Source organism: Micromys minutus (assembly GCF_963924665.1).
Source record: "Micromys minutus genome assembly, chromosome: 7".
In the NCBI taxonomy this organism is placed as follows: domain Eukaryota; kingdom Metazoa; phylum Chordata; class Mammalia; order Rodentia; family Muridae; genus Micromys; species Micromys minutus.
Window position 1 is genome coordinate 21,739,489 of NC_137976.1, and position 27,576 is coordinate 21,767,064.

General features: G+C 35.2%; 1 protein-coding gene across 1 annotated transcript in view; it reads left to right on the top strand.

Moving 5' to 3' along the window:
- Positions 1 to 27,576, top strand: part of ROBO2 (roundabout guidance receptor 2) — a gene marked incomplete at both ends in the record, with an annotated part of 484,272 nt that overhangs the window by 421,674 nt on the left and 35,022 nt on the right. Inside the window, 7 exons of the mRNA XM_080919232.1 lie at positions 770 to 894; positions 2,274 to 2,445; positions 10,059 to 10,241; positions 18,114 to 18,156; positions 19,570 to 19,697; positions 24,195 to 24,476; positions 24,891 to 25,016. Coding sequence (XP_080775358.1) covers positions 770 to 894; positions 2,274 to 2,445; positions 10,059 to 10,241; positions 18,114 to 18,156; positions 19,570 to 19,697; positions 24,195 to 24,476; positions 24,891 to 25,016 — 1,059 coding nt within the window. The remainder of the gene's footprint in view (positions 1 to 769; positions 895 to 2,273; positions 2,446 to 10,058; positions 10,242 to 18,113; positions 18,157 to 19,569; positions 19,698 to 24,194; positions 24,477 to 24,890; positions 25,017 to 27,576) is intronic.

Below are 27,576 nucleotides of genomic sequence, written 5' to 3' on the forward strand. Positions count from 1 at the left end.
AAAAAAAAAAAAAAAAAAAAAAAATCCCCATTTCACATCTGACCCAACATGTGCCTGTTTCCATTTTGTTAGTACAGTCTGTTGCCCAGTCACATAAAGTATGTTTTAAATCTTAAATGATAAGCCAGCTCTTAATCATCAATTATTTCCCCAGTGTGGAAAAAAGCATTTTTTTAACAGTGAGATTTATACTTTCATTTCTGTTTTTATCTAGTAAACATATCTCCAGCAATGCCAAAAACAGCCAGCCTCTAGAAACTATTCTTATTTGCATTTTGGGATAAATCATCTGAGAATATTTTTTGATTCAAGTATTCTTATATATTCTTCTAGAAATATAATCATTAGAAAGCATTAAAGACAAAACATGTAACTTCTAGATTTCAACATTCTGGGCTTAAATTTCAACTTCTTGTTTGACCTCAGCATCTTACAGCATGGCCTCTTTGTTTAAAACTGAGAATTCTTTCCACTTCCCAAGGTCATCAGAAAGATTTAAATCTGTCAACACACTGTCCCACACGGGAAAACATCCTAAGAGTGCAATCTGTTTAGCTGGTTGTTGAGTGTATAATACACCTAATTGCTGCATCCATGTTAAAATGTGCATTGAACTTGAAGTCTGTTTTTCAACAAGGTGTAACTTATTAAAAGCTATGTGAAGATGCCAGACAACTAGAAGGCAGAACCTTAAACGTCTTTATTTTCATGTTGTGTAATCATGGACATACCAGAAATTACTCTTTATATCAATTTATTTCCTCTGCAGCCCCAAGTGCCCCTCCCCAGTCCGTCACTGTGCTGACAGTTGGAAGCCACAACAGCACAAGCATTAGTGTTTCCTGGGATCCGCCACCAGCTGACCACCAGAATGGAATTATTCAAGAATATAAGGTAAACCACACCAACAAAGGGAGGCCTATAGGAAACTTTCTCAAAAGATATTAGGACCATTGCTACACAACCCATCCATAAGGACTCAAGAGTGAAGTGTCAGCTTTGGTGGTATTATAGGCAAGGGTAAGAAGCCATGGGGAATGAGAGTCCCATATGGAGGTCAGAGACATACAGTTCATTTGGAAGACTGAGTGTGGAGTAGGTCTCAGTATAATGGGGTTTGGCAATGATGAAAGGAATGGCTCAACATAGAAGTCAAGATGTCAATAAACTGAAGTTTGCCTGTATGATCAAGGAGAGATTAATTGAGTGTCAGAAAAGAAAAATAGGGTCGAGAGTGAATAGGACTGCCAAGGCAACATGCCCTGTGTTTTTCCTTGGGGAAAGGTATTGAAACAAGTTCGTAAGAGGACAGCAAAAGATAATTGTCTCATTTTGAACGTATGAAATAATTCATGTTAAAGGGAAAAAAATCCCTGTTTTATGATTTTTACCATTGATGTTTAAGATGCAATGAAATTTTTACAATAAAATCTTGCAAAATCATGATGTGGTTATATACAGCTTTGCAAAAAAATTCAACACAATAGCTTTTTTGATAATTTTATATATTTCTAGAACTTGGAAAATAACATGCTAGGTAGACCAAGTAACATTAACTACAGATCCCACCCCTCTTCAGAAATTTACTGCTGGTGTGAAAAAGTAGTCTGAATAATTTAACCCAGGAAGGTGGACATTAAATTTTATTTCTAAAGGCTAAGTTTGAAAATATTAGAACTTCGTCAACTTACACTAACTTACCGAAGCAAGTGGATGTTCTAATTAGGTATGTTTCCTCAATCTCTCCATCACCTTTTAAGCAAGCATGATCAAGGAGGACATATGGCATTTTGGTAACATAACAAAATTAATTTTAAAGTCTTACAGTGTGAGAGTACTGGATATGTATCGTTCATTAACAGCATAACATACAATTACCAAATGTATATTGGACAATGTATAAAAGAAATTTTGATAGTTGCAGCAGTGCATACTGGGGGATTTTATCTATACAAATGTGAAATATGAAATCATCCATCGCTATCCTGATGTGTCAAAAGGAGCCACTGTGCCTTCTGATTCTTATTGTAAATGCACATGAGGGTAGTGAGATGTACTGGGATGTGACAGTTTCAGCTGGTCCTATTGTTTTCCCTCAAATACACCTAAATATTCATAACATGCCCTGGATGTCTACGAATGTCATTGACAAACACCTCTCTAAGACTACAAAATAGATGGGTCCCCTGTGAAGAATATGTATTTGATTATAATAGCCATGTTCTCAGAAAGGAGATTTCATACTCTCTCCTTTTACTTTCCCGTTTCTATAGATCTGGTGTCTGGGAAATGAAACGCGATTCCATATCAATAAGACGGTGGACGCAGCCATTCGCTCTGTGGTAATAGGCGGTTTGCTCCCTGGAATTCAGTACAGGGTGGAAGTGGCAGCTAGTACGAGCGCAGGGGTTGGAGTAAAAAGTGAACCACAGCCGATAATCATTGGTGAGTGTCGGTCCGTAAAGGCTGAACTTTGGATCTTTCATTGGATACTAAGATTGTGTCTTGAGATCATCGTGATCATGGTTACCTATTTGTAAGAGTTTTTTGTCAGCTATAGTACACACTGTTGGCATGAGTTTATACATATAATTCACACAATTGTTTGCATATGTGTCCTATTATCTTATAGCTACCCCCATAGAGTTTTATTATAAAGGTTGGCCAAAAAAATTACTAGTATTCAATAGATCCACTAGTAGTTGTGGTCCAATGAAAATATTAAAGAACAATCACAGGAGAGTATATTTTGATGCAAAGCTCTGTGCTTCCTCTGTGCCAATATATGTCAAAACGAGAAGCTGCCCAATTGAACTCAGTAATGCAAATATACATATGAGCAGAAATCTTCATGCTATGTCTATTCAAATTATTGAATGAAAGCATCCCAGTCACTCTTGGTGATGTTTATCTGTTCTTGATAAGAATGTGAATGCATTTATCTAGAGCACAATAATTTGTGCCTATTGTTTGACTCATGCAATATTTTCTGAGATTCTGTCGTGTATTTTTCAAACAGTTTAAATGAATGTTTACTGAATGGTGTTGAATTCGATGAGTATGCTCTATTTTTTAAATCTAATTTTCTATTTATAAAATGTGCATTCTTGTTTGGACCTTTGCAAGAACATATATCTTAATTTTTTTAGAAGAAATTCTTGATGGTAGAATTTACATGATAATAGGATTACATATTGTTAATGTTACTTGAAATCTTTAAACACTTTGCAAATTGTAAAATTTGAAATTCCCAGAAGCCAGAAAAAGGACTTTTAGTTCTTCTGCATCAATGCCAACATTTGATAGCGCCATTCTGTAACAGGAGCATTCCAGGGTGCATTTCTATGATTGTAGCTTCAAATTGTTTGCATGCAAATGATGCATCAGAACTTTACCTATCCTAATCTCTTCTTTTTTTGAATATTGAATGATCTTCTTGGTCATCTCAAACACACACACACACACACACACACACACACGGGGCGGGGAGAGTAAGAATTTTTTTCTAGTCAATGAGTTCTCTATTTTAACAGTGTCTTGATAAATGTTAAATTTTAATAAAGTACAATTTAGCAATTTGTTCTTTTGTATTTGTCATTGTCAGAGAGATTCTCTTATAGCTCTACATAGTATCCCTGAAATTTTTTCTGAAAGCTTTGTAATTTTAGCTTTTATGCCTAGGATGATAATGGATCTTCAGGTAATTGCATGACATTGACAGGCTTCCATATTCTATACATTTACTAAATGGAGAGGATAGAAATTTTTAACCAGTTCCTACATAAAGGCAATGCATGTGAATTTCTTTCAGTGTTCGTAGCATTTGGATTTGATTATATGCCAAGTCTCGCTGTTTACACTGCTATAGTAAATGGTCTTTAAAATTGGGTAATGAGACAGTGCCATCATTTTCTTCTGTGAAAGTTCTCTGTGGCCAGGATAGGTCTTTTTGCCTTCTACATACTTTTCCAATCAGACTGTCAGTTTCTACAAAGGCTTCGAGGAATTGCAATAGAAAATGCACTGTTCAGTTTATCAAATTCAGTGAAAGTAACAGTGAGTTCTTCCCAGAAAAATAATACATGTTTTCATTACAGACGTCATACTTACTACTGTGTAGCAATATTTTGTAGTTTTCAGTGGGTGGTCTCTTATGTACTTTGATGATATATTTCACGAGTGCTTGATATGTGTTTTACACTGTGTCAAATTGTTTGAGTTCTATTTTACTCATGTTTATGTTATATGTGAACTTAATTTTAAGATTGCTTTCTCCATTTTTGTTGTTGTTGACATGCTAAATTCCACTAAGTAGTTTTGAGAGGTACACCATCTTTGTATTCCTAAGAATGAACTCTACTCTTGATGTCTGGTGCTAGATCTAGTTTAGTATCTGGTGGTAAAGAATTGTGAATTTGTGTTCATGAATGGCACTGATTGGAATTTTATTTCATTCCTGTGCCTTTCTTATCTTTCTATGTGTAAATCATTTAAATCAGGTTTTGGAATGAGACTGGATGTCCTTAGAGAGTAGGTGCGAAGTCTGCCTTTCTTCTACATTCTTCAGGAGTTTTGATAGGATCAATACTGTCTCTTCCTTAATATTGTTGTGAATATATCATAATAGTATGCATACCTAGAGGAATTTTGGTTATTTTAAATATAATCTAAGTTAATGGTGATTTAAACATATGAAAATATATATGCATACCTATACATCTTATATATTTAATTGTCTTCTATAAATGTAAAGCAAAAATATTTACCAATAAATTGAGGAATATATAATTATGGATTTGCACCTCTCCTTTTAAGTTACTCCTTACTTCTAATTTATCATCCTTTTTCTTTACATGTACATGTATGCTTGCTCACATGCATGTATACATGTGTGTGTGGAGGGGACGTAAGATTGATGTCAGGCATTCTTACTTTTATGTCTTACTCTGAAGCATCACTTCTCAGACATATCCAGAGTTTGCCTATTTAATAAGCCTATCTCTGGAGATACCCTGCTGTGCCTCTTTTGCGCTAAGCAAACTCTAGATATGTCTGAGAAGTGATACTTCACAGACCAGATTTTATTTCGTTTCCGGTCCACCCTCTGACTGTTTCACATCCCACACCTCCTCTCACTTCTTCATGAGGATGTCCCACCCCACCCCCCAGCCCACCAGACCTCCCCACTCACTGGGACCTCCAGTCTCTTGAGGGTTAGGTACATCTTTTCTGACTGAGTTCAGATCTGGCAGTCCTTTGCTGTATATGTGTTGGGGGCCTCATTTCTGCTGGTGTGTGCTGCATGGTCGGAGGTCCAGTGTCTGAGATATCTAGTCTTTAAATTTTTCCAGTTCCCTTCACTCTTATTGACATCATATAGACAATAAGTTAGAAAAACTAAGTATACATTCAGTAAGAGTCCATGAAGCTTTCATTCATTTTCTGATATTATGAAATAATATTCAGACTGGATATCACCAATTTCTGAGTGATTGTATCTTCTCTTGCATAGAGACATACTTTCTATTTAGTCATAATGTTAAATGTTTCAGACTTCTCGGCTTCCTTTGTTTGCTAAATGGATAAAAGTTAGAGTATTACCTTTTCTCTAAATTGCCTTTCCCTTCTTAATTAGTTGTTCAGACTGAATTAATTCCTTAACCTGAGGGAAACCTAAAAACTTGCCCTTCTGAGATTTTCTGAAATAAATTGGAGTAAAAAAGAAATGCAGGTATACTCAAAACGATTTTAATAGACATATATTCACCTACATGTGTATGCACATGTATGTATTTTATTTAAAGTCTTTAGAGATAAGCCATTTGTTTTGAAGGTTATGAAGGTCCAGGTGTGGTGCCACATACTTAAAGTTTATAATCTCCTTTCTATCAAGACTGAAGAATATATTCATTAGATTGTGACTAGCACAGGCTGCAAGGTAAGCCCAAGGCCAGCTAGAGCTACATACAGAGACGGAGTACATCTCCTTTCACTGTAGGCTCCAATTCTAAAGTACATCATTGCTGATGGATAAAAATGCTCTGCTTTAGGAAAAGAAAAGGATAATTCTCCGTGAGACCTCCTAAAAGGGAAACAGACATGATCAGTATTTACTGAATACGGGGTTTCTTACTCAAAGATAAGTAAGAGTGCTAAATAACTGGACTTTTATTTTATGTCGATTTTTCTACTGTCCTTAGTAAATAAGACATTTCTTGAGGCTATGGAAGTTTTCTTTTTCTTCTTCTTCTTCTTCTTCTTCTTCTTCTTCTTCTTCTTCTTCTTCTTCTTCTTCTTCTTCTTCTTCTTCTTCTTCTTCTTCTTCTTTTTGTGATTGTCTACTCACAATATTTTGGAGACTTGTTTCAGTTGGAATCAAGAAAACATTACATAAAACCAATGCTATGTGGTAATAAGTACAGTTCTTCTCACAACAACTGTGTCCTAGCAAAATAACAGATTTAATTTAGATTATGTTAAATAAATTGCAAAGTTCTACTGAATTGCATTATTTCTAGAAAACTGGGTCTCTAACTGGATTTTAAGCACCCTTTAATTCATCTTAGTACAGTAAACAAGGGTTCAAATTAGTCTAGAAAAAAAACAATAAAGCCAATGACTTTCCTGTATCCTATTCAGGTATTGAGAATGTGCTATGCTCAAGAGGCAGTCATGGAACACAGTAATGTCGTGTCGGAAATGAGGACATGCACATGTATAAGTCCAGTTCGACCCAGAAGAGATTATGTCCTCCAGAGATTTGCTTCTCTTTAATATCTACTGCTGTCCTGAGACACTTCCTAATTGTTTCTTTAATTATCCCTCCATATCAAGGTTCACATCTTGTCTGATAATGCTCTTTACACAACTGCTACTTCTCAGTCGAACAGTGACTTAATGACGGCTAATCTCCTTTTCTGTTTCAATTTATGCCTCCCCCACTGTAGAGTACTTACTGGAAAAGTCATGGAAAGCGGCTCAGGCTCACCTCGGTTCCCTTTACTAATTAAGTCGTGCACTGGCATTTGATGTAGTTTATGGTTCATAATTTTAGACTGCTGATATGCCAGACTATATAAATTTTCAATTATTCCATTCCAGTGTTATGAAGAAACAAATACTTAAATACTGTAAAGTAGGATACACACATAACCATACACAGATTCAAATTTTATTCTTTGGTTTTGTTTTAACAATTTTTTATGAGAAAGCATATTTCACATGAAATGTGTAATTAAATTAACAGACAAAATGCAAAAGAAATTCATCCATACCAAATAGTACCTCAAATAACAAATGCATAGATTTCAATAATTGTCCTTAATAATAGAACTTTTTTTAAAAGAAATATTCATCTTTGATGCTTACCCTGGAGAACTGGTGATTGTCACTAGAACTGCACACTGTCACAGAAATAGGTACAAGTGAAACCAATGTGTCTAATTAAGTCTCGTTCCACAGATTACTTTGTTCTTCATTACTCTCCAATGGGAAGAAGATTCTACATTTCATTACAATTTTTGTCTGCAAGAACATTAGAGCATGGTGTGTCTCACCGCCCTTGCCTAGGCTCTATTTAGGACAATTGACAATGTTGCTTTAACAACCCATCAGCATAAGAAGTCATATATACTGTGGTTTACAAAAATATGGCACAGTGCTGAATGAAACATTTTAAAGATGCCCCTTCGAAAGATGCACGTTCCCTTTGATGTTTCCTCTTCCCCTTGGCTGTATGCTCTATCAGGGCCTTGGGGTTCATTGCTTGCTTTTAATAGATTTAACATATAATTGAATTTTATTTTAGAAACAAAAAAGCATAAAATATTTTTAATGAAACGTATGCGTGTGTAGCATCTCTATATGTGTGTGTGTGTAAGTATATATGTATATATATATATATATATGTATGTGTGTGTGTGTGTGTGTGTAAGAAAATTCTAGCAGTTATAATAAATAAGCCGACAATTTGATTTATTTACCAACAGACGTTTTGTTTTTTACTTGTAAACCAGTTAAAGAGGGGTTTGAAGAATGGTGATTGCCCTTCATATTCCAAAATCATTGAGCAATGTATTTTCTTCCAAACAAGAGCTTTGCTATCATTGAAAGACACAATGAACTCCAGCACACATTGGCTTCTAACAGATGAAGGAAAAAGAGGACTGAGACCTGTCACTGTACAGTTAAGGGTTAGAACTGAAAGCAATGAGACCCATTCCTGTCTACAGACCGTTGTCTCCTTCAGTCCTGAGGCCAGGGAAGCTCAGAACCTGTTTTCATTCTCTGTCTTGGAAGCAAAGATCAGTAGGGTGGATAAGGTATTACCGGAGCTCTGCAGAGTCTTCAACCTTAAGCAATTCACCAAACAAGTCTGAAAAACACCCGGAGGACTCTTAAAGTAACTACGTCCCATGGGACACAGTTGTCCCCTCCTACCCTCCTTAGAACACAGCGAGTTCTCATTCTAGCACATACCTGAACTTCTGCAGTTTTGACTTCAAGTTGAGGTGCATGCTAGAATGAGAACGCATTGTGTTCTAAACTCCGCCATGCACGGGAAGTTGTAGAGTGAATTGTTTCACTTGCCAGTAACACTCACACGTTCTAACTAAGCTCAATTGGGACAACCCAAGGTCTCTAAAGGTTTGACCCCTCTCTCTAAGAGCAGAAAGACTCCTTTGAAAAGTAGTTTAAAATGCATTTTACAGTAATAACACAGAAAGTTCCTAAAAAAAGAAAGAGAAAGAAGCATTACAACAATTATATATATATAGATAGATAGATAGATAGATAGAGAGAGAGAGAGAGAGAGAGAGAGAGAGAGAGAGAGAGAGAGAGAGAGAGATTGCCAACTATCTGAATCAGGTGCAATCAGATTAAATTCTTGACACAAGCTTAGAATTTATTATCTGTTAAATGGCTGAAAAAGTATACCCGTTCTGAAGGTCAAAGACCAAGGTGTCTCTTATATATTACAAAGCTGCATGCACTCACGCACTGAAAAGCCTTTCCCTGATATTATCTGCTGCTCTGCCTCCTTTACATTTTGCTTACAATTTAACTTTCAAATCTCCTTGATTAAATACTGACTAGGAATGATACTCACATTGTATTTACTTGTTTTTGATTTTTTGTTTTTAATCTTTTAAATATGCCTCAAAATTTGTTTTTCAATGCTTTTATGCTTCTTCAAGTCCTCAGGCTTCTCAGTATGGATTGGGATTTGCGTAGTTGATTTTCTGAGGTCTAAAGTTTTGAAACACAACATGCCTGGATTTAGTGTTAAAAGTCAGATTACTTTTAACTACTCTTAGGAGGTGCATAGGGTTCAGCATCCCTTAATGTTTTAATTATACACACTGAGCTCCAAGAATTGATGTTTGCAAAATTGATATTGTTCTTTCCAGGGAACTGTATGCCTTACCAAAAAATAAAGCATATTTGTATGTAAGATCTTTGTTAGACTATCGATGGTCATATGAAATTTATTACCTGTGAATTATCCCATTCGAAAATAGGTAAAACAGCATCAGAAAAGCAATGCACAAATAATTGTTATGGGAACTTTTGATAAAGGATCATTAAAGCTTTTGCCAGGGTTTTGGGATAACCAGGGGTTCTCAAGCCTCTCAGAAGTGGGGACACTGAAGACTGATTGTTGGAGGGGGTTCACAGGAGTGCTGCTAACATGATGTAAAGTGATCATGATATAAAAAATAAAAACTCTATCTAATTTAAGAAAAGTACCAGTCATTTTAGTTTCTCGTAGGGGTTCAAATGTTAGTTTATAATATTATATAGTATCATAAATCTGTAAGTAGTTTTAGAATCTCTCCTTGACAAATTAAAAGAAAAAAAAAACTTCTAATGCCACTCACACGATCCAGTACTTTCTTTTAAACTTACAGTGTTCTTATCAGTAATTCTGACAACCTCTATGTAAAACAAATACCAGCTAGGCTTTAAAAGGACATGTCTGTGTCTTTGGTATAATGTATTTGTATTCCTGCTATTATTTGTCTCATTGTTTACTGACACCATTGTTCCTTCCGTAGGGGGACGTAACGAAGTTGTCATCACTGAGAACAGTAACAGCATCACTGAGCAAATCACTGATGTTGTGAAGCAACCGGCATTTATAGCTGGCATTGGTGGTGCCTGCTGGGTAATTTTGATGGGTTTTAGCATCTGGTTGTACTGGAGAAGAAAGAAGAGAAAGGGACTCAGCAATTATGCTGGTAAGAGACTATTTTCAGCTATAAAACCCTCTTATCTTTTGGAATGTAATGTGATGAGAGGAAGAAATGGAATGGAATAACAAATGGATGATTTGGGCTTGTTATAAAAACCCGCTCTGTAAAATGCAATTATAAGCAATATGCTTCGATGCCTTGCTCTTGACCATCCCGTTTTATGACCACGGGCAATCTTTCTGCTTGTATCTCCAGCGAAGCATAGCAAGAGTAGACACTGATAAAATGCTCAACTGTTTTCCAGTTCTTCAGCACCACACACAGAGATCTTGTGTGCAATAAAGACATCTTCTGAGACATGTATTTAGAGAAGAGAGTTATTAAAATTCTCAGAGAAGACGGAAATACTTGAAAATCAGCTTTTAGTATGTTACAATGCAGATTACACTGGGAAATGTCCCAGATGGAAATAAGGCAAACAAGTAAAAATCTCACCAGAATTAATAACTCAGATGAAGCATGAATTAAGTGATTTACTGTTCCCTTACATTGGTGTCTATTTTGGTGTGAGAAAGCAGCATTCTCCAAAGCAGAGACAGAGGAAACCCAAAGGAGGAGGATAGGAAGCAGAAATGGCTGCCAGAGAATTAAAAGGAGAGAGACCCTCGATGAGCTAAGACAGTCCCCAAAATGCTTTCCTTCTTGTACAATGTAAAAGACCTTCAAGAATGTTGGATGTTGTGCATTTAAAGGTGTGCAAAGGAGAGAGAAAGATGTGTTGTGGGATGATACAAAGAGAAAGAGGGATTTGAGAAGTGGGGGAGATAGAAACATGAAAATTCCTGCCGGTGGCTGAGTGAATGAATTCGGTTTTGAGCTATATTCTATTACAATCTAAATGTCAGTTACTTTTGAGTACTTTCCATAGCATCAGTGAGAGGAAGGAGCTCTCATTACACATACTCCGTAGGATTTTATGGGTTTTCATTTTATCCTATGAACCTGAAGTATTTTGAGACATTGGGATTACTATTCTAACACCTGGTAAATTGTCATAATCAGTCATTAAAACATTTTTTTTTGCTAGAAGTGGAAAATTGAATACAAAGTCATAATAATAAAATATGGAAAAGGTAACACTTGGTTGTCTTGCTTGTTTTGTTACAACATGAAATGTAGTGACAACTATAACATTGCTCTTATGACTATAGCGTATTAAAATGCAATGTATTAGTCACTCATTAGATCGTGAGAGAGCATATCATATCAACTGACAAAAAGTTCCCCCTATCACTTCATAGTTGTCCAAACTGCTTGTCTTCTTACTCTTTGGCATCTAAGTGTTCAATCACTGAACCAATTAGAGATCCTTCCCCGAAAGGGCAGTCAGTTACAAGTGGTGGGGGCAAAGTCTTACTCTTCAACAGGACTTCAGCATCATTTTTACAGCCCAGACCTCTACCTTCACCCCTTTAGATACATTCTATCATCCCATCCATTTTATCAGACACTAAGCTATGTGTCTTTCTATGATATGTTCATATCAATCATACAAAGCATAAGGTAGGGCTGATTTTTAACTCAAGGACAGTTTGAGACTTCTTCCTCCAATTGACTTAGAGATAATGGTAGCAGATAAAATGTGGAAGTCACTGTGATGAAACCTAACCCTAACCCTAATCCTAACCCTAATATATTTACATGCAGAACAGTGCCTTTGAAATCTCCATCCTTCTTCAGTGGCTCACTCCCAATTAGTTCAATAGCTCTCACAGCACACAGTTTCCACTTTCAGCACAATTACATCAGACAGACATCTCTTCCTGTCTCTCACAGCAGTCCCTTGCAAAACCTATGCACTTAACCTGAAAATATCTGCTGGTCTTTGAGCTTGACAAGAATTGTCCATTTTGTACTGTCATGACTCATTGTGATTGATGTTCATGAGCTTGAAGAAGGACTGCTAACTCAGAATGTGCTTTGCCCTTCAGGTATTTGGAAGAAGGCCAAGCTGGGAAAAGCCTTTCAAAAGTTTAATTCTTAATTGATAGATGGCTGGGTCTGAGGATAGATGTCCTTCATCCTTGTCATATGCCTTCTAGCAATTGCTGCTCACTCTTAGATGGAAAGCAAAGGGAAATTTGCCAAATTCTTGGAAACTAGCATTTTTCCATCTGGTTTATGATAGTGTCTCTATATTTTCTTTCCTAGTATCAGATCTTCTAATTTTTTATATTTTTACATCTTTGTCTTTGCAAACTCTTAAGAAATTTGGAATTTTTAAATGGGAATAAAGAGTTATGAGAATATCCTTACTAAGTGGTAGCTATGGTTTCTAGGAATGAGTGGATCTAAAAACAAAGAGTAGTGATAAACTAATTTTTGAATGTTTTATAATAGCTATAGAGTAAATGTGAGGTGTTAGTCTTTTATACATTTACTTTCATCGAAAGTTCTCTTGGAAAGTTGTTATTTGACCATTATGAGTGCAAGGTCAGAGAAAACTAGAGTAATGTCATTTCAGTATCAGGATGATTTTTCTGAACTTTCTACTGTTTCATCAATTTGCTGCTGCTGTAATCTCTCAGGCTTCTGTCTCTGTAATCCCTAATAATTAGCTTATAATGGGAATCACAAATTTCAACAAATCAAGTCAATTCAGAGCTAGACTAGATTGTTATATAACATAATTATGTTTTTTGAAATTTGAATTAAAATATAGTTAATAGTTTGGTATAACCTCTTTATTAGGCATCACAGACTTTGAATAAAGATAAATTGATAAAAATGGGATTGTAGAGCAGGTCAAGTTTGATTAAAGCACTCCTTTTCCCTACACCTTTGTCCCATGTCTATTCTTCAACACTAGAAGAAGAGTATGAAATAATTAATTAGTGGAGGCACAGAAACAGCTTGAAGTGTGAGACACAAAGTCTGGCGTGATGTCTTCCCACATACAGTGTATAGGCAAAACACTCACTGTGTCTCATCATGTCTTCTCTGAAACTTGGTTGTTCTATTGTTGTTATTATTACTATTATTATTATTACTATACAAAGTAGTATTTATGAAGTTTGAAAGGAGAAATAAACAAATACAAAACTCTATTACTCAGTGTTGATAGCTTTCTTCGAGCACCAGTAAATTTATCATATTTATCAGAATGTACTAATAAATTAAATCTTCACCTCATAAGCAAATATTATGAATAAATACAAACTCATGCAATCAAATTGTCTTGGAGGAGAATCTGGTCTAAAGATGTTTTGCTAGTATACACAACCAAAGGTAGGAGATTTTTCAGGGTAGGACTGAACATCATTTTCAGTCATTTTTCCAATATTTTCTGCTCATACTTAAGTTCTCAGATGCAAAGGCACAGCACTGTTTTGCTCCTTGGTTTACATGGAATATTTGCCTACACATGGAAAGTATTGGTCACTAGGTCCTTGTATCTCATGTCATATGTGCAGCGGCTTCTCATGCCTCTCGAGCAGGTAGTCACATTGACATGTATTCTCACAGAGGAAGTCAGTCTCCTGGGTCCTGTTTCACCAGATTCTGGTTGCAGGAAAATTTCACAATTTCAGACACTTCAGTGAGAGATATTTGAAGAGAGATTTACAAAGTATCAGATGAGCTTTAAATACAAGGTGGAAATATGGTCACAATTTTAAGAGTGTTCGTCGCCAAAACAGTAAAATTTTGAGAAGAAATCTACATAGTTCCATGATAATTATATTGAAATATATTATATGTTATAGGTACACATATAACAGAATAGTGGTCATAAATATTACAAGTATCTCAATGTTTAGATTTTTTTATGTCTTTCTTTAGAAATCTGAATTGGCTTATATTATATGAATGAGTGTCTTGACTGCATGTGCATCTGCATTCCATGGGGAGTGGGTTCCTCTGCAGGCTGAAGAGGATGTGGAGTCTCTGGTAGTAGAGCTATAGATACTTGTGAGCTGCCATGTGGTTGCTAGAAATTCAATTGGGTACCTCTGGAGGAGCAGCCAGTGCTCTTAACCAGTGAGCCATCTCTCCAGCCCCTACTTTTCTTTAAATTTATAGTTATTGGAGCAATCAAATTTTAATAAAAGATAGCTTCTGTTTACTTTTAAAGATGCATATTATGTGAATACTACTTATATTGTCAATATTTATGAAAGCTTCATACACATCAAGAATTTAACAAGATTGAGGACATTATAACACAATAAATAATCTATTCATAGGCTTTAGAACTATTGGTAAAATAGAAATTATTTGACAGAGCTATGCAAAGGAGATCAATGATTTGATGGAGTTTTTATACTCTGATTACTAGGCTTGGTTAATGCTTATTTAAAAGGATTAATACATTTGTATTATCATGAAGGAGAAGAAGGCTTAGCTACAACATTAAAGTTTGAATTTGGAGTAGAAAAATGTGACCTAGTAGAGATAGGCTTCTTCACTTCTAGAAGCTTCTTTACTTCAAAATGTCAATTTACTTCATAGTTCCATTTCCATCCTGTTCTAGCAGGCATGCCACAGGATTAATTCTGCCTGTGACGTTAGAAGAGTAGAATTACTGTATATTATACAAACTTGGAAACTCTCTTTTGCTTCTGACTTTTACATTAGAAAAAAAATAGGTTCAAATATCTAATGCATTTCCAAAATATTTAAGATCTTCATTCTGAAGCTTTTGTAGATTGCTCCCTGGAAGTTCCTATGTTGCGATGCTAGCAGAAATTTCTAATTCTTATTCAAGGTGCTTTCAAATGTATCTCTGATAAACACAAAGTGGCTGGCCTGTGCTTGAACAGTGGTGGGGAGTTTGCCATGCATCCTCCTCCTGGTCTCCAGACTCAACTCACAAGGCAAATGTTACATTAAATGAGAAATGCCTCAAAGCATCTCTCTATTGGCTATGACATTATTTTTCTTTTTACTCTCTCTTCATGAATTCTCAAAATGCTATTGAAAAAATCATATACAATTTCCACTGTAAAGATTCTAATTTGCTTATAATTTGTTATTTACTCTTTTTCTGTTGTTAGATTTGTTCTATTTTCAAATTGGAGCACCGTAAGAAAGAAATGGCATGTTCTCTTTCCATCCTCATCCAAAAACAAACAAACAAAAAACCAAAACCAGCTAGGGGCAAACACCCAATACTAGCACTATGAAGAAAGAACCAGGTTGATGTCGGAGTAGGGGCTAGCCTGTTCTACAGCTTTTGCTATACATTAAGGAGGCTACCCATGGCTATATAAAGATATCACCTGCCTCTAAAAGTCAAGTAGTTAATGCTAGTGTGATATGAGGTTTGTGTGTGTGTGTGTGTGTGTGTGTGTGTGTGTGTGTGTGTGTGTGTCTGCATCTCCCCCTTTCTTCATTCTTTTGACAGAAAGATACAAAATAGCACAGTCTCATGTCTACCAAATTGTGTGTGTGAAGGGGACATTCTAAGTTACAATAGGAATTTCACAATGTTCTATAAATTTTTCTTTTTTGTAATTGTTGTAGAAAGATAAATACTCATGTCTTCACAGAATCTTTGGCAGGATAGTGTGTCTATAGCTATTTTAGTAAGGTTTTGAATGATAATTGAAGTACAAAGAGAAACGAAAATTGTTCTGAACATAGAGTATGAATTATATTAAAAAAAAACAAACTCTTATATACTTATATTTAGTTCCCAAGTGGTAAATACGAAGAAGACTTTAGCATTCAATGATTGAATATTAGCTCTAAAGAATGCCATCTTTCTGTTTATATTTTAAGTGTTAAATCACGATTCTCTGTATTTTATGGAAAATTTGCCATTGGCTAATTTTAGTGTATTTGGTCTTTCTATCCCTTTTTGTCTTACAATTATTTCTCTGGTTATCACAAAGTTTGGATGTGAAGGAAGAACAACTTCATTAAGCAGAACTGTGCATCTTCTGGTCAATTATTTAAGCATCACTTAGCATTATTTTCAGAAGTGTAGCTCACAGAACACTGCCTTCTGTCATACTCACAATGATACAGTATCATCTTTTCTTCATTTTGGCCTTAGTATTCTGTTATAAACAATACAGTTACTAACATGCATGAGATGTGGGTTAGTAGTCAGCTGTACTGGGTTCCCAGTTGATGTCAGTACATGTGTGTGCTCACATAAGTTTGTACCTAATTCCTGTGTTTTGATTTAATACCCCAACTACTACTACTTTATTCATTTATATTAAAATTTAATTATCAAATGAGCACAACATGGTAGAATTGCACTACTGATATCAAATCTTAAGCCCATCAATGGAGTGATAATCAGTATCAGTCTATAAATAGTTATGGACAGAAGTAAAAGTTATGGCTTGATTGTCTCATAGCACATTTGAACATCTTCCAAAAACTGAGAAGGTAGTTTATGTGGGAGCTCTATATGACATTTCTGGGAGCCACTTAATATCAGTCATTAAATATGGTAGAACCTTGGGATTAAGGTTTTAATTCCCGAAGATGGCATTATAAGAGATAATGTTACCTACTTGATGACCATCCAGAAGAGACTGCTGCACGATCATAGGAATTTGCAAACACTCAAGTGGTCAGACTTGCTATGTGAAGCTGGAGCAAATGATGAGGCATGCAAAAGTTTCAAATTAAAAACTGTCTCTACATTAAAAATATATATCTTATTTAAAATGAGCAAGTTCTTTAAACAATAAATTATTTTCACATTTGTCATCAAACATATCATAGACCACATAATTGGTATAAACTAAACACAAGGGTATGTGTTCGTTTTTGCCCATCATTTCATGTAATAACTTTAGTAGATCTGTAAATATCCAAATTGCAAGATGCTAACAATTCTTCCTTCTAGTTACTTCAAATGGCAAATACCTTTTACATAAATATCAAGTGTGATAATTTAGTGACAAAATTTGATATAAATAAACTTGAAATTATGTGTATGGGTAACTTCACTGTTGGCTTACTACCTTTTCTTGCAGAAAGAGTAGCTATTGTTGGTAGCTCAGCCTTAGATGCTTTTAGCTTCTTAAGGGAATATAATATCCCTCAAGTACTAATCACTGTAAAGCTCAAATACATTTTATCAAAAGAAGTTTGAAAAATGGAAGATGGAGCTGAACTGATATTCAAATCCTTTGGTCAGTGCATTCGGTGACTTTCATGTTCCTGTCTTGTGGAGTAGAAACCTTACATTGTACGGAAATAAAGTCGTGACGATCATAATGATTCTACTAGATTTTCCTTGGTTATTTTATTTTTAATAATCTATTCAGCATGATAAAAACTTGAGATATTAACACACAACTGGAACTCATTCAATATCAACTTCTCTTAACTTACATTTTCATGAGAATACTAATAGCATATTAATAGCAGTTTATATCTACTGGAATTAGCACCATTCAATGCATAATGCTTCTACATAGTATTTGAAGAGTCTATGATGGGGAGATGTATGTAATCAAAACTTTCTGTTGCTTTATTAGAAGTACATTACCAAGTAGAACAATGCTAGTTTTCTTCAATGTGTATTTTTGTATTGTTCCTTCAAATAAGATATTTTTTGTTGTCAATGAATTATTACATTTGATCATTCCACAGTAATGCTATAATATCCTTCTAGTCAGGCTGTACCACATGTTACAGTTTTCACATCTAAATACAAACTGCCCCTCTAGCTGTCTATTTTCTTTAAAGAACCTTGAAAAGGTCTATTAAATTAAGAGCAAGTGATGACTTTGTCCTGAGCCAAGCCATGGCTTGTTGTTACCTATAGAGTTCTGTTAATTATACTGTGTTGTAATTCCCAGTCTTCATCTCTAAACTGAGATCCAAAAGGTAGCTGTTATTAGTGGTGATTAATACTAACTATGTGTGTATGTCTTTCTTTTATTACAGTAACATTTCAAAGAGGAGATGGAGGACTAATGAGCAATGGGAGGTATGCTAAGGAGTTTCTTTTTATTATTATTTTTAATCAGTAGTGGGAAAATTCTGTACTGAGAAGCTATTATTGTAATAAACGATCACTTATAAGTCTGAGAATTCTAGGAGGAATTGAATGGCTTACCACAAGGTTTAATAGTCTATCTGTTGTGCACTTTAGAGGAATCAAGTCCAGATGTTTCATATCTCCCAGATGCCCCTAAAGAAATTAGTAGTAAATATCACAAGGAATGTGTTCATTTGTTAGCAGGATGTTTATTGCATTAATTAGACATTAGCAAATGAAGTTGCTGTTGTTTAAGACTCCTTATTGGCCCTCTCTAAATTGCTGTGAGTGAACAATTACACATAATCGATCACAAAGTAAATGATTCATGGATGATGAATAGGCTGTAGATTGATAGGACTGGATTCCACAACTTTGGATACTCAATTGAAATTGATAAAACCTGATAACAAACCCATATATCCTCATCTATTTTCCCTTTGCCAATATGGAGATTGTAATTAGGCTCTGGTAATAACTTCCAATCTCCCATTTAATCAATATTTTAGCAAAAAGAGATTAAGTCTAATGAGAGCTAGCGGACATAGCAAGAAGCAATTGAATCTTCTTATTGCGGTTTCCATAGAAACACATGTTTCTCTTAGGGATTATATCAGAAGGGGTCTATCCAAAAAAAGTACAATTATAGATGATCTTTTTCTTTGTAAATATGTTAATATTCTGGAAAGGAATCAGAATCACACCTTACGGTAAATAATAAAACTCCTCATTAAATGTGATAGAAATGTTTTCTTCATAGATTATTCTAACATGTTAAGTCTCATAACTGGATATTTTACTGCCTTAAAAATATCCTTAACAAGCCTTTTTATTTTTCAGTGAGGGAAATATGGAAATGTGCTATGGGTATAAAAGTATAAGAAATGTTCATTAATATTTCTCAAGCTCCCTACCTTCAACCAAGTATGAGGGTTCTGGGTAAGGGTGACAGCCTAGAGAAAACAGATTCAGTTAGTGGCTACAGAAGTGAAGATTTAATAGTTCAGAGCTCTGGGAATGGTACTACTCAGAAGAACTGCTCCATCAAGATGTAATCTTACCAGAAAATTTGGGCTCATGGCCCTTCGATGCTTCCTAAATCCCACAGGTTCCAAGATGGGCAATTGATCTTATTTTTATGTGGGCAGAGTCTAAGGCAAAGCCTTTTTAACTCCACTGACAGAGAAGATCTATGTATAGCTTTAATGAACTACTAAAGTTATTTAGTTCTTAAGAGCACTTGCAATTTAATTTGAAGTCAATTAAAATCTTATATCTCCTTACCCTTTTCAGCTTGTAAGGATGATGTCAAAATCTCTCACTGAGCCCCACAAGATAATCTTCAATTCATTTCTGTTTCAGCCGTCCAGGTCTTCTAAATGCTAGCGATCCCAATTACCCATGGCTTGCTGACTCGTGGCCCGCCACAAGTTTGCCAGTAAACAATAGCAATAGTGGCCCAAATGAAATTGGAAATTTTGGGCGTGGAGGTAAGTTGTATACTTCAAAATACTATTATATGTCATCTGGATGTCTAGTTTCAGCATGTTGTTCTGGAATTTTTATTTTATTTTGTTTTTCATCGAAACATCTTTATTGCATCTTTGTTTTGTTTGCAGGTAAACACATATGCAGTCAAGTACATACATGGGAAAGTTAAAGGGGAGAGTACAGATCTCAGTTCTCTTCTCCAACATGTGGACCCCAGGGAGCAAAAGAAAATTTGAAATTTCCTTGTGGGACTGGGTGGGTGACTTAGTGTCAAAGAGGATATAATCATCAGAAGACTGAACATAGTTACCAGTGTTCACATTAGACAGCTTTAAACATCTTTAAAGATCCAGGGGATCCCACATTTTTTTCTGGACTCTAAAGCCACACAAATGCTCATGCACACACACACACACACACACACACACACACACACACACGCATACACACATGCATATAAATAAACTTTAAGAGGTATCTTCTTGTGCAATTAAAGCAATAAAGGCACATAACTATAAAACTATAATTTTCTAATTACTTAAGTTGACAAGTTATTTACTTAATTCTGTATCAATTTAAGTAAAATTAAGGTCATAAGGAAATCACTAATAATTGAGAAGATGTTGACTGAGCATTCACTTTTCAAATATTAGTACATCAGCACTCAAACTAGAAACTAGGAAGTTCAGTATTTTTCTACAAGTTTTGCTTATTTGATTCTAGTCAGTATGTTTTATCAAGTACCTCTTCGTGGAGAATTTGAATGTGATGTAGTTACTACCATATTCTACAATCTGTAAAGAGGAGATAGCTAGTAAAGAAGATGTTTAGAAGAGGCTTCTGAAGTTCTGTGGTTAATAACTGATGTGGTAAATAAATGGTAGGATCACACTGAGTAGCTGCTAATACTTCCTGATATCTAATAGGGTTTAAATTTACTGTAAAAAATGTTCTACTGTAACTAGCTGTTACTTTCCCCAAATTATGTCTTTTTCGAAGAAAGGTATATGCAATAACTGTATAAAGAGAATTGAATGGATGGAGATCAAGGTCAAGGCGGTCTCTGCATCTCTGTTTAGCGTGATGCATATAGGAAGCAGGAGGCATAAAGCATAGGATTCAATCAGCAGGACAATAGGCACAGCAGGTTACAACTGACAATGGAGAGTGAGTTGTATGACTGACTGGTCAGCTTCAAACTCTGTGTAAAATCACACGGGAAATATTAGTGCCCGAATACATCTGAATATCTTCTCCCCACTGTGTCCTATCTGCTGTTTCACAAAAAGTATTCAGTTTCCAATACCCATCCAGGAATAGTTGCCTCTTTTTACTTGTGTTCATATCCAAGCTCCAAAACATTCTGTATCCAATAAGTGCATGCAGCAAGAATAATTTGAGTTTGTTAGCCAGACTACATTAACTTCTAGCATAGCTTATTTCAATTTAGCCAAAGTACATATGTATGTGCAGATGTGTGAATTTTCCCTTCTCACCATCTCATTGTTGAGAGAAGAAATGTTTCAGAGGTGTGCACACTGGGGTCAATAAAAAAGGTTTGCAGATTTTTCTGTATTCTTTTCAGAGTGTTATTTATTTTAAGTATTTACTACTTATGTAAGAAAATCAACATATAATATTTTTCATGCTTAATAATTTGTGTCCTTTACAACATTATAAAATAGGTAATATTTATAGTTTAAGTGTTAAGAAGATAAAGTTTATTCAAAATGTTAACTTTATATGTGAATTGTGAAAGTGGGTAAGTTCTAATTTTAAAGCTTTGAATATGTTTAATCTACACTATTCCCTTTTCTCTAAGTTGATTATGACATATGATGTATGTTTACATAATCATAGGCACATACAAGACTTACCAAAGATGAATTTCAAGTTTCTTTGACCTTTTCATTAACAAGTATTTTCTCACTTCCCACCACTGGATGGGGAATAATGGATATGAAATCATAAAACCCAAGGAAATATTTCTCCAAGTAACTGAGGACTCGGTGAAGAAGGGAGTTGTTCACACAAATGATGAGGCAAAATCTATATAAGTTCATAAATACAAGTACAACCAAGATGTTCTGTGCTATATTAGTAATGCAAAGTGAAAGGCAATACTTCTGACATTCACAGACTTCAAATGCAGCATCAAGAAGAGCCTTTCAGAACAAAGCTAAGAAGGAGTTCTTGGGGATGGGGAGGAAAAAAAAGGCAAGTGCAAAGCCACTAAGGGGTGCCCATTCAGATACAGTCCCTTAGGAGAATGAGTGGTACACAGTCCAAACCATCTGACAACTTTAGACTCCCTTCTACATGCAAATGTACATGAGTAATATTCTGGTAGTTCAAAATTAGGACATAATTTTACTTATTATTTAAAATCAGACAGTGGTCAAATGATATTTGAAGAGAAAATGCACCTGCAAAAGTATTAATACAGATGCACTTTGACTTTAGTTGACTATAATTTAATGTATCAGGGAAAGGGAGGCCCTGTGTCCAAAGTCAATGTGGTTACAGAATAATGTGACATATGGTTATATCTTTTATTAGTTGTCCTCCTTTTTATTACTTGGATATTCTCTGTATTTACATTTCTGAGGTTATCTCTTTGCTGTTTTCCTTTTTCAATCATCTGGACACCAAAATATGTTCCAAGAGTTCACAAATAAACTGTCCTATAATCTAAGTCTAAAACATTGGAGAGGTTTAGGTTCAAGATATCTGAGACTAGGCCCATGTGTGTGAGACAGTTTACTTAACTACAGTTCATAAATGGATGACAGTGTTGATAAAGCAAACAAAAACATGTCTAAAGACTCACTGATCAAAATATTTTCAGCATTTTCTGGTATCAAGAGGAGGAGAAGCCTTTGGTCCAGTGAAGGTTCATTTTACCAGTGTAGGGAAACACCGAGGTACTGGGTTGGGAGAGGGTGGTTGGGAGATGGAGCACCTTCATGAAGGCAATGAGAGGAGGGAAGGGAGATGGGATTGGAGGAAAGGGATAACATCTGAAATGTAAATACAGAGAGTGTCCAATAAAAATAGCATCAAATAAAAAATATTTCCACCAACTAATATTATTAAACCTGAAGATTTTAAGAGTAAAAGGATACTAATATTTAAATTTTAATTAGGGTATATTTAAAAATTAGAAGAATAAGAAAGTGGGAAATTCTGAAATCTGAAAAATAAATTTTACTTGCTTATAAAATGCAGTGAAATGTTATACATTTACCACAAGATCTTTACTTCACTAAAGGAAAATGACTTTATTGTAAACCTATTGGAGTTCTGGACTCAGAACCTTTCTAAAATGAAGTTGTTTGTTGTCAGAATGATTGTAATTTTTCTGTTACAAGGCAAATTTTCTAATGATAGTAAGTTACAAAAGCAAAACTAATTCCCTAAGGGTCTTTCTCTCATGGACCTTTGAGAATCATCAAGTCTAAGTTTTAAGAGAGTTGAAATTTTTGGTAAAATGAACATACCAGTTGATGTAAGGTCATTAAGTACTAGAGTGCAAGGTTCATAGAGTGTATGCCATCCTGGGGGCATATTTTAATCAGATTGATATTAACTCTAAACAACTAAAACTGTGATAGCAGGTTCACCAATTTTATAATGTTTTGAAAGAAGAAAATAAGCTTAGGAGACAGGTGACAGGTCTGAATTATAAACCAATCATGTCAAGATAGTTCATGACCCCAAAGTGGAAAAATGGGCGAATTCAATCGTCATTGCTTGCTATCCCTAAAGTTTAATTTCACTTTCGATGCTCTACAATGTGAAACTAAAATTCTCTGACTCTCAGAGCTGATAGCATAAATTAAACCCACTGATCACAAAGATTGCTTTAATTTTTTTCCAAAGTGAAATCCTCTGTATTGTGGAAATGACAAACCTTCCTCTGTTGTCCACTAAAAAGTGTATTTTCTACCAGTTATTCTTGATTTCAACACTGTAAAATCGAGCACGACAAACAGCAAGTTAAAACTTCAGGAAAAATGCTATTGCGTAGTGAGAGAAGTGTAATTTTGATTCATATTTTTGTAACCTTACCACAGTTGTGTTCTCTGTCTTTTTTTCAGTAAAGTGGAAAGAGATGTTTTCATCTGTAATTTGCAGCTTTCCTTTCAGCAACACTTCTGTAAAATGCTAACAGTTTCTTTGCTTTTAAAATCAAGTGCATAACTGAGTATGCTTTTCAGTGGTGAAACATTTCAAATGCTCAATTCATGCTCAAAGAAAATTGGGAAGAGATGTAGTAAGCAGTGAGACATGAAGGACGTGTGTCGAGCCTGCCTGTCACTGGGGTTGATGGTCTGACAATGGTTGTATATCATCTCCCCTTCATTGGCTCAGGAAGCCCATCTCTGCTGCAACACAGACAGGCAGCGTGACACATTTATTTTTCATTTTCAGTCCTGATAGTTTTGGGCTCCTGTGCATCATGAAATAGTTTTGTTTCCCAATGTTCCTTGCAGATGTGATGCCTCCCGTTCCAGGCCAAGGGGATAAAACAGCAACCATGCTTTCAGATGGAGCCATTTATAGCAGCATTGACTTCACTACCAAAACCACTTACAACAGTTCCAGCCAAATAACACAGGCCACCCCATATGCCACTACCCAGATCCTGCATTCCAACAGCATCCACGAGCTGGCAGTTGACCTTCCAGATCCACAGTGGAAAAGCTCAGTTCAACAAAAAACAGACCTCATGGGATTTGGTTATTCACTACCTGATCAGAACAAGGGGAACAATGGTGAGTCATACCTTGTATCATGAGAAGTTATTTTCACATCATTTATGCATGAGATAGAAATTTGTATTTATTGTTCAGTGTTCAATTTAGTGATCCATTACAAGGCTTAGTATCTAAAGTAAAATATTTTCTTGGCATGTATGTATCCAGCACCTTTAGTGATCACTCCCACTGACCTCCCCACTGCTGAATCCACCATCACACACCAACACCAATGGTTCCATTCTTTTAGCATTTTTTTTCAATATAATAACCAGCAATCCATCTCTAATTCCATTAGGAAAGGACAGAAAAAAACATTCCTCCACTCTCCCACAACATCTGCTTCTGAGTTGCTAACTGCATGTTCTGCATGGGCTTGTTCTGTGAACTAATCACATGATGCCACTATGACCTCTGCCCTTTAACCCTTAGCCTTACTTTACATCCCTGACTACCGATTGGCTGAGGGATTGTCTAATAGAATGCCACACAACCAGTCACAGGATTTCAGCACCACCAGCTCTCACAACAGCTCAGAGAGGAGTGGCAGTCTCTCAGGTTGGTTGGATCACAGTAAGGAGAAATATTTGTTTGTCAAGAGCATATGAACTTTGTTCTTAGATAACATTGAAAAAAATATTGAATCACAAGCCAGTATCAGGCATTTATCTATCAAATGACAGTCTTTGATCATAGTGAAGTTGTACTTTGGTTGGGGGGAGGAGGAGGGAGAAAGTTGCTGTCACTCTTTTGTTAATAGACTCAACATCTTAAAGACGGCTCAGTGAAGAGCAGATGCATCTTGTCTGTCATGATCCCTATTTTATGAGTCAAGGGAACTTTGTAATATAAAGATCAGACAGATGGATAGTTATTTTTAGGTCATCAATTTTAGAAAATACATGATAGAAATGACAATATTAAGAGCCTTGTTATACTAATGTTTGGGTAATGCAGCTTCACAGTTTTGTATATATATTTTAAAATATCACATGAGGGGCATGTTACCTTTCAGATCACATGGTTCAGTGCTAAGTATCAATAATAAATATGGATAATTATAAACATTTAATTTAAAAGCCATGCATATATTTTATGTGGCCCCTTAATTTTATACTGCAAATTTCAACACGGGCTTGAAAAAAATAAGCCGAACTAGCTATGATGCAGGCCTAATAGAGCACACTACTGTAAATGCAATTTGTTATAGCAAAACGCATACCTCTCCTAATATGTACCATTGACAATGTCCTACCATGAGAAAACTCTCATGCTTTCCGCTAACCTTAAGACATTGTAGGAGACGCACTACCTTGAAGTTGTAGTCACAACTTATTACTGTTGATATCTGCTGTACCTTTCTAATTGATCATGTTACACCACTTGCTTTATCTCTTCTGAGGAGTGATATGCCATTTATATGGGTTCTTTGAAATGTATAAGTAGAAAAAAAGATTATAGTGTGTTGGTGATTGCTACAGATTTCAAGATCATAAAGAGTTAACTTTCAACACCACTGGGATTACATTTACTAAATTACTTTTCCTCAGGAGATAGAATCCTCTTAGTCTCAAATGTTAATGCCCTCTTTTCTCTCCAAAATGAGTCATTGCTCTTTTTGCTTATTAATACGATTAGATACATTATAGAATACAAAAATATAACCATCTGTTATGAATATAAAGAGGCTGAATAATGTAAAAATTTTAGGAAAGACCTTATATGTCACTTTTTGCTCTCACTTGTGTGCAGTTACCCCCACAATTGTTCTGTATAATTAAAAAGTAATTTTCCTGAAGCCCCCTTTTTACTTCATTAACTATATGTAAGAATGAAAGGTTGTGTATAAAAATGCTGTACACCATAAGCCATGGAGTCTCTAGACATGCAAGACAGATGCAGGACATAGATCAATTGTCGCCAGCCTTTGAAAGTCACTTTTAAAGTAAATCTGAGCAGAACATGATCGTAGAAGTTTTTTCTGCTTTGTCAGTCCAGCAATATCCCAGATGGCATTTCTGTATAGATCCAGAAGTTATAATAAATACTTTGGGTACATTTGAATACAAAATTACATAGAGATGGATCTTTTAGGAGCTGAAATTAAAATAATTATCCCTTCTTTAACTTACTGTTCAGTTTCAACTCCAATGGAGTTCAATATTTCTGTTCTGCTTCATAATTAGGTAAGACTAAAGCTTTGTGTATTATATCTTAGCATTTTTGATTTATCTGTGCACATTGATGTTAATATGTTTTTAAACTCACAGAGATTTAGAAACTTTCATTTCTGAAATATTTGAGTGAATACATTTTATTACAGTATATTCTTTTGAATAGTTCTAAAATCCCTATTAAAAGTCACATTATTAAAATTATAAGACACATTTTAAAAAGATCACTGAAATACTAATCACATATGTATATTATATACATGAAAATCACTGAACCTTCTTTTAATGTATCAACTTTTAAAATAGGTATACATTCAATTTAGCATATATTATAATTATATATACAATAAGTATTTTTGGTAGCAATGAGATCAAAGTCAGTACCTCATACTTGGTAGGTCACTGTTCAATGACAGCCCCTGCCTCATGCATTTAAGTTTAAAATAAATTGATTTCATATTTTTATAGTATTTATTTATTAGCTATAAAACAACTAAATACTTACCTTTTGACTTGAAGATAGCAGCCAAATATTTTGACAAAGCATCAGAAACATTGTTTATGGAATTCTCACTTAGGCATTCCTGGCTCCAGATACATATGTAGCAGAGGATGGCCCTGTCTGACATCAATGGGAGGGGAGACCCTTGGTCCCAGTGAATACTGGGGCAGTGGGCCAGAGATGGTGGGAAGGTGGAGGACCAGTCTCATAAAGGCAAAGGGGAGGGAGGAGAGGGTGGATGTGCAATGGGATGATTGTGGAGGGGTAACCTGGATGTAGGATATTAATTGAGATGTAAACGAATGGAATGATTAATTTAAAACATTTAAAAATTGATTGAGCTTTAAGTTACAGGGTGCAGCAATAAATGGTGGTTCATTTCACTAAAGAATCAGATCTCAGAAACAAAATTTAACTATTAGATCAAGTCAGAAACTCCCTC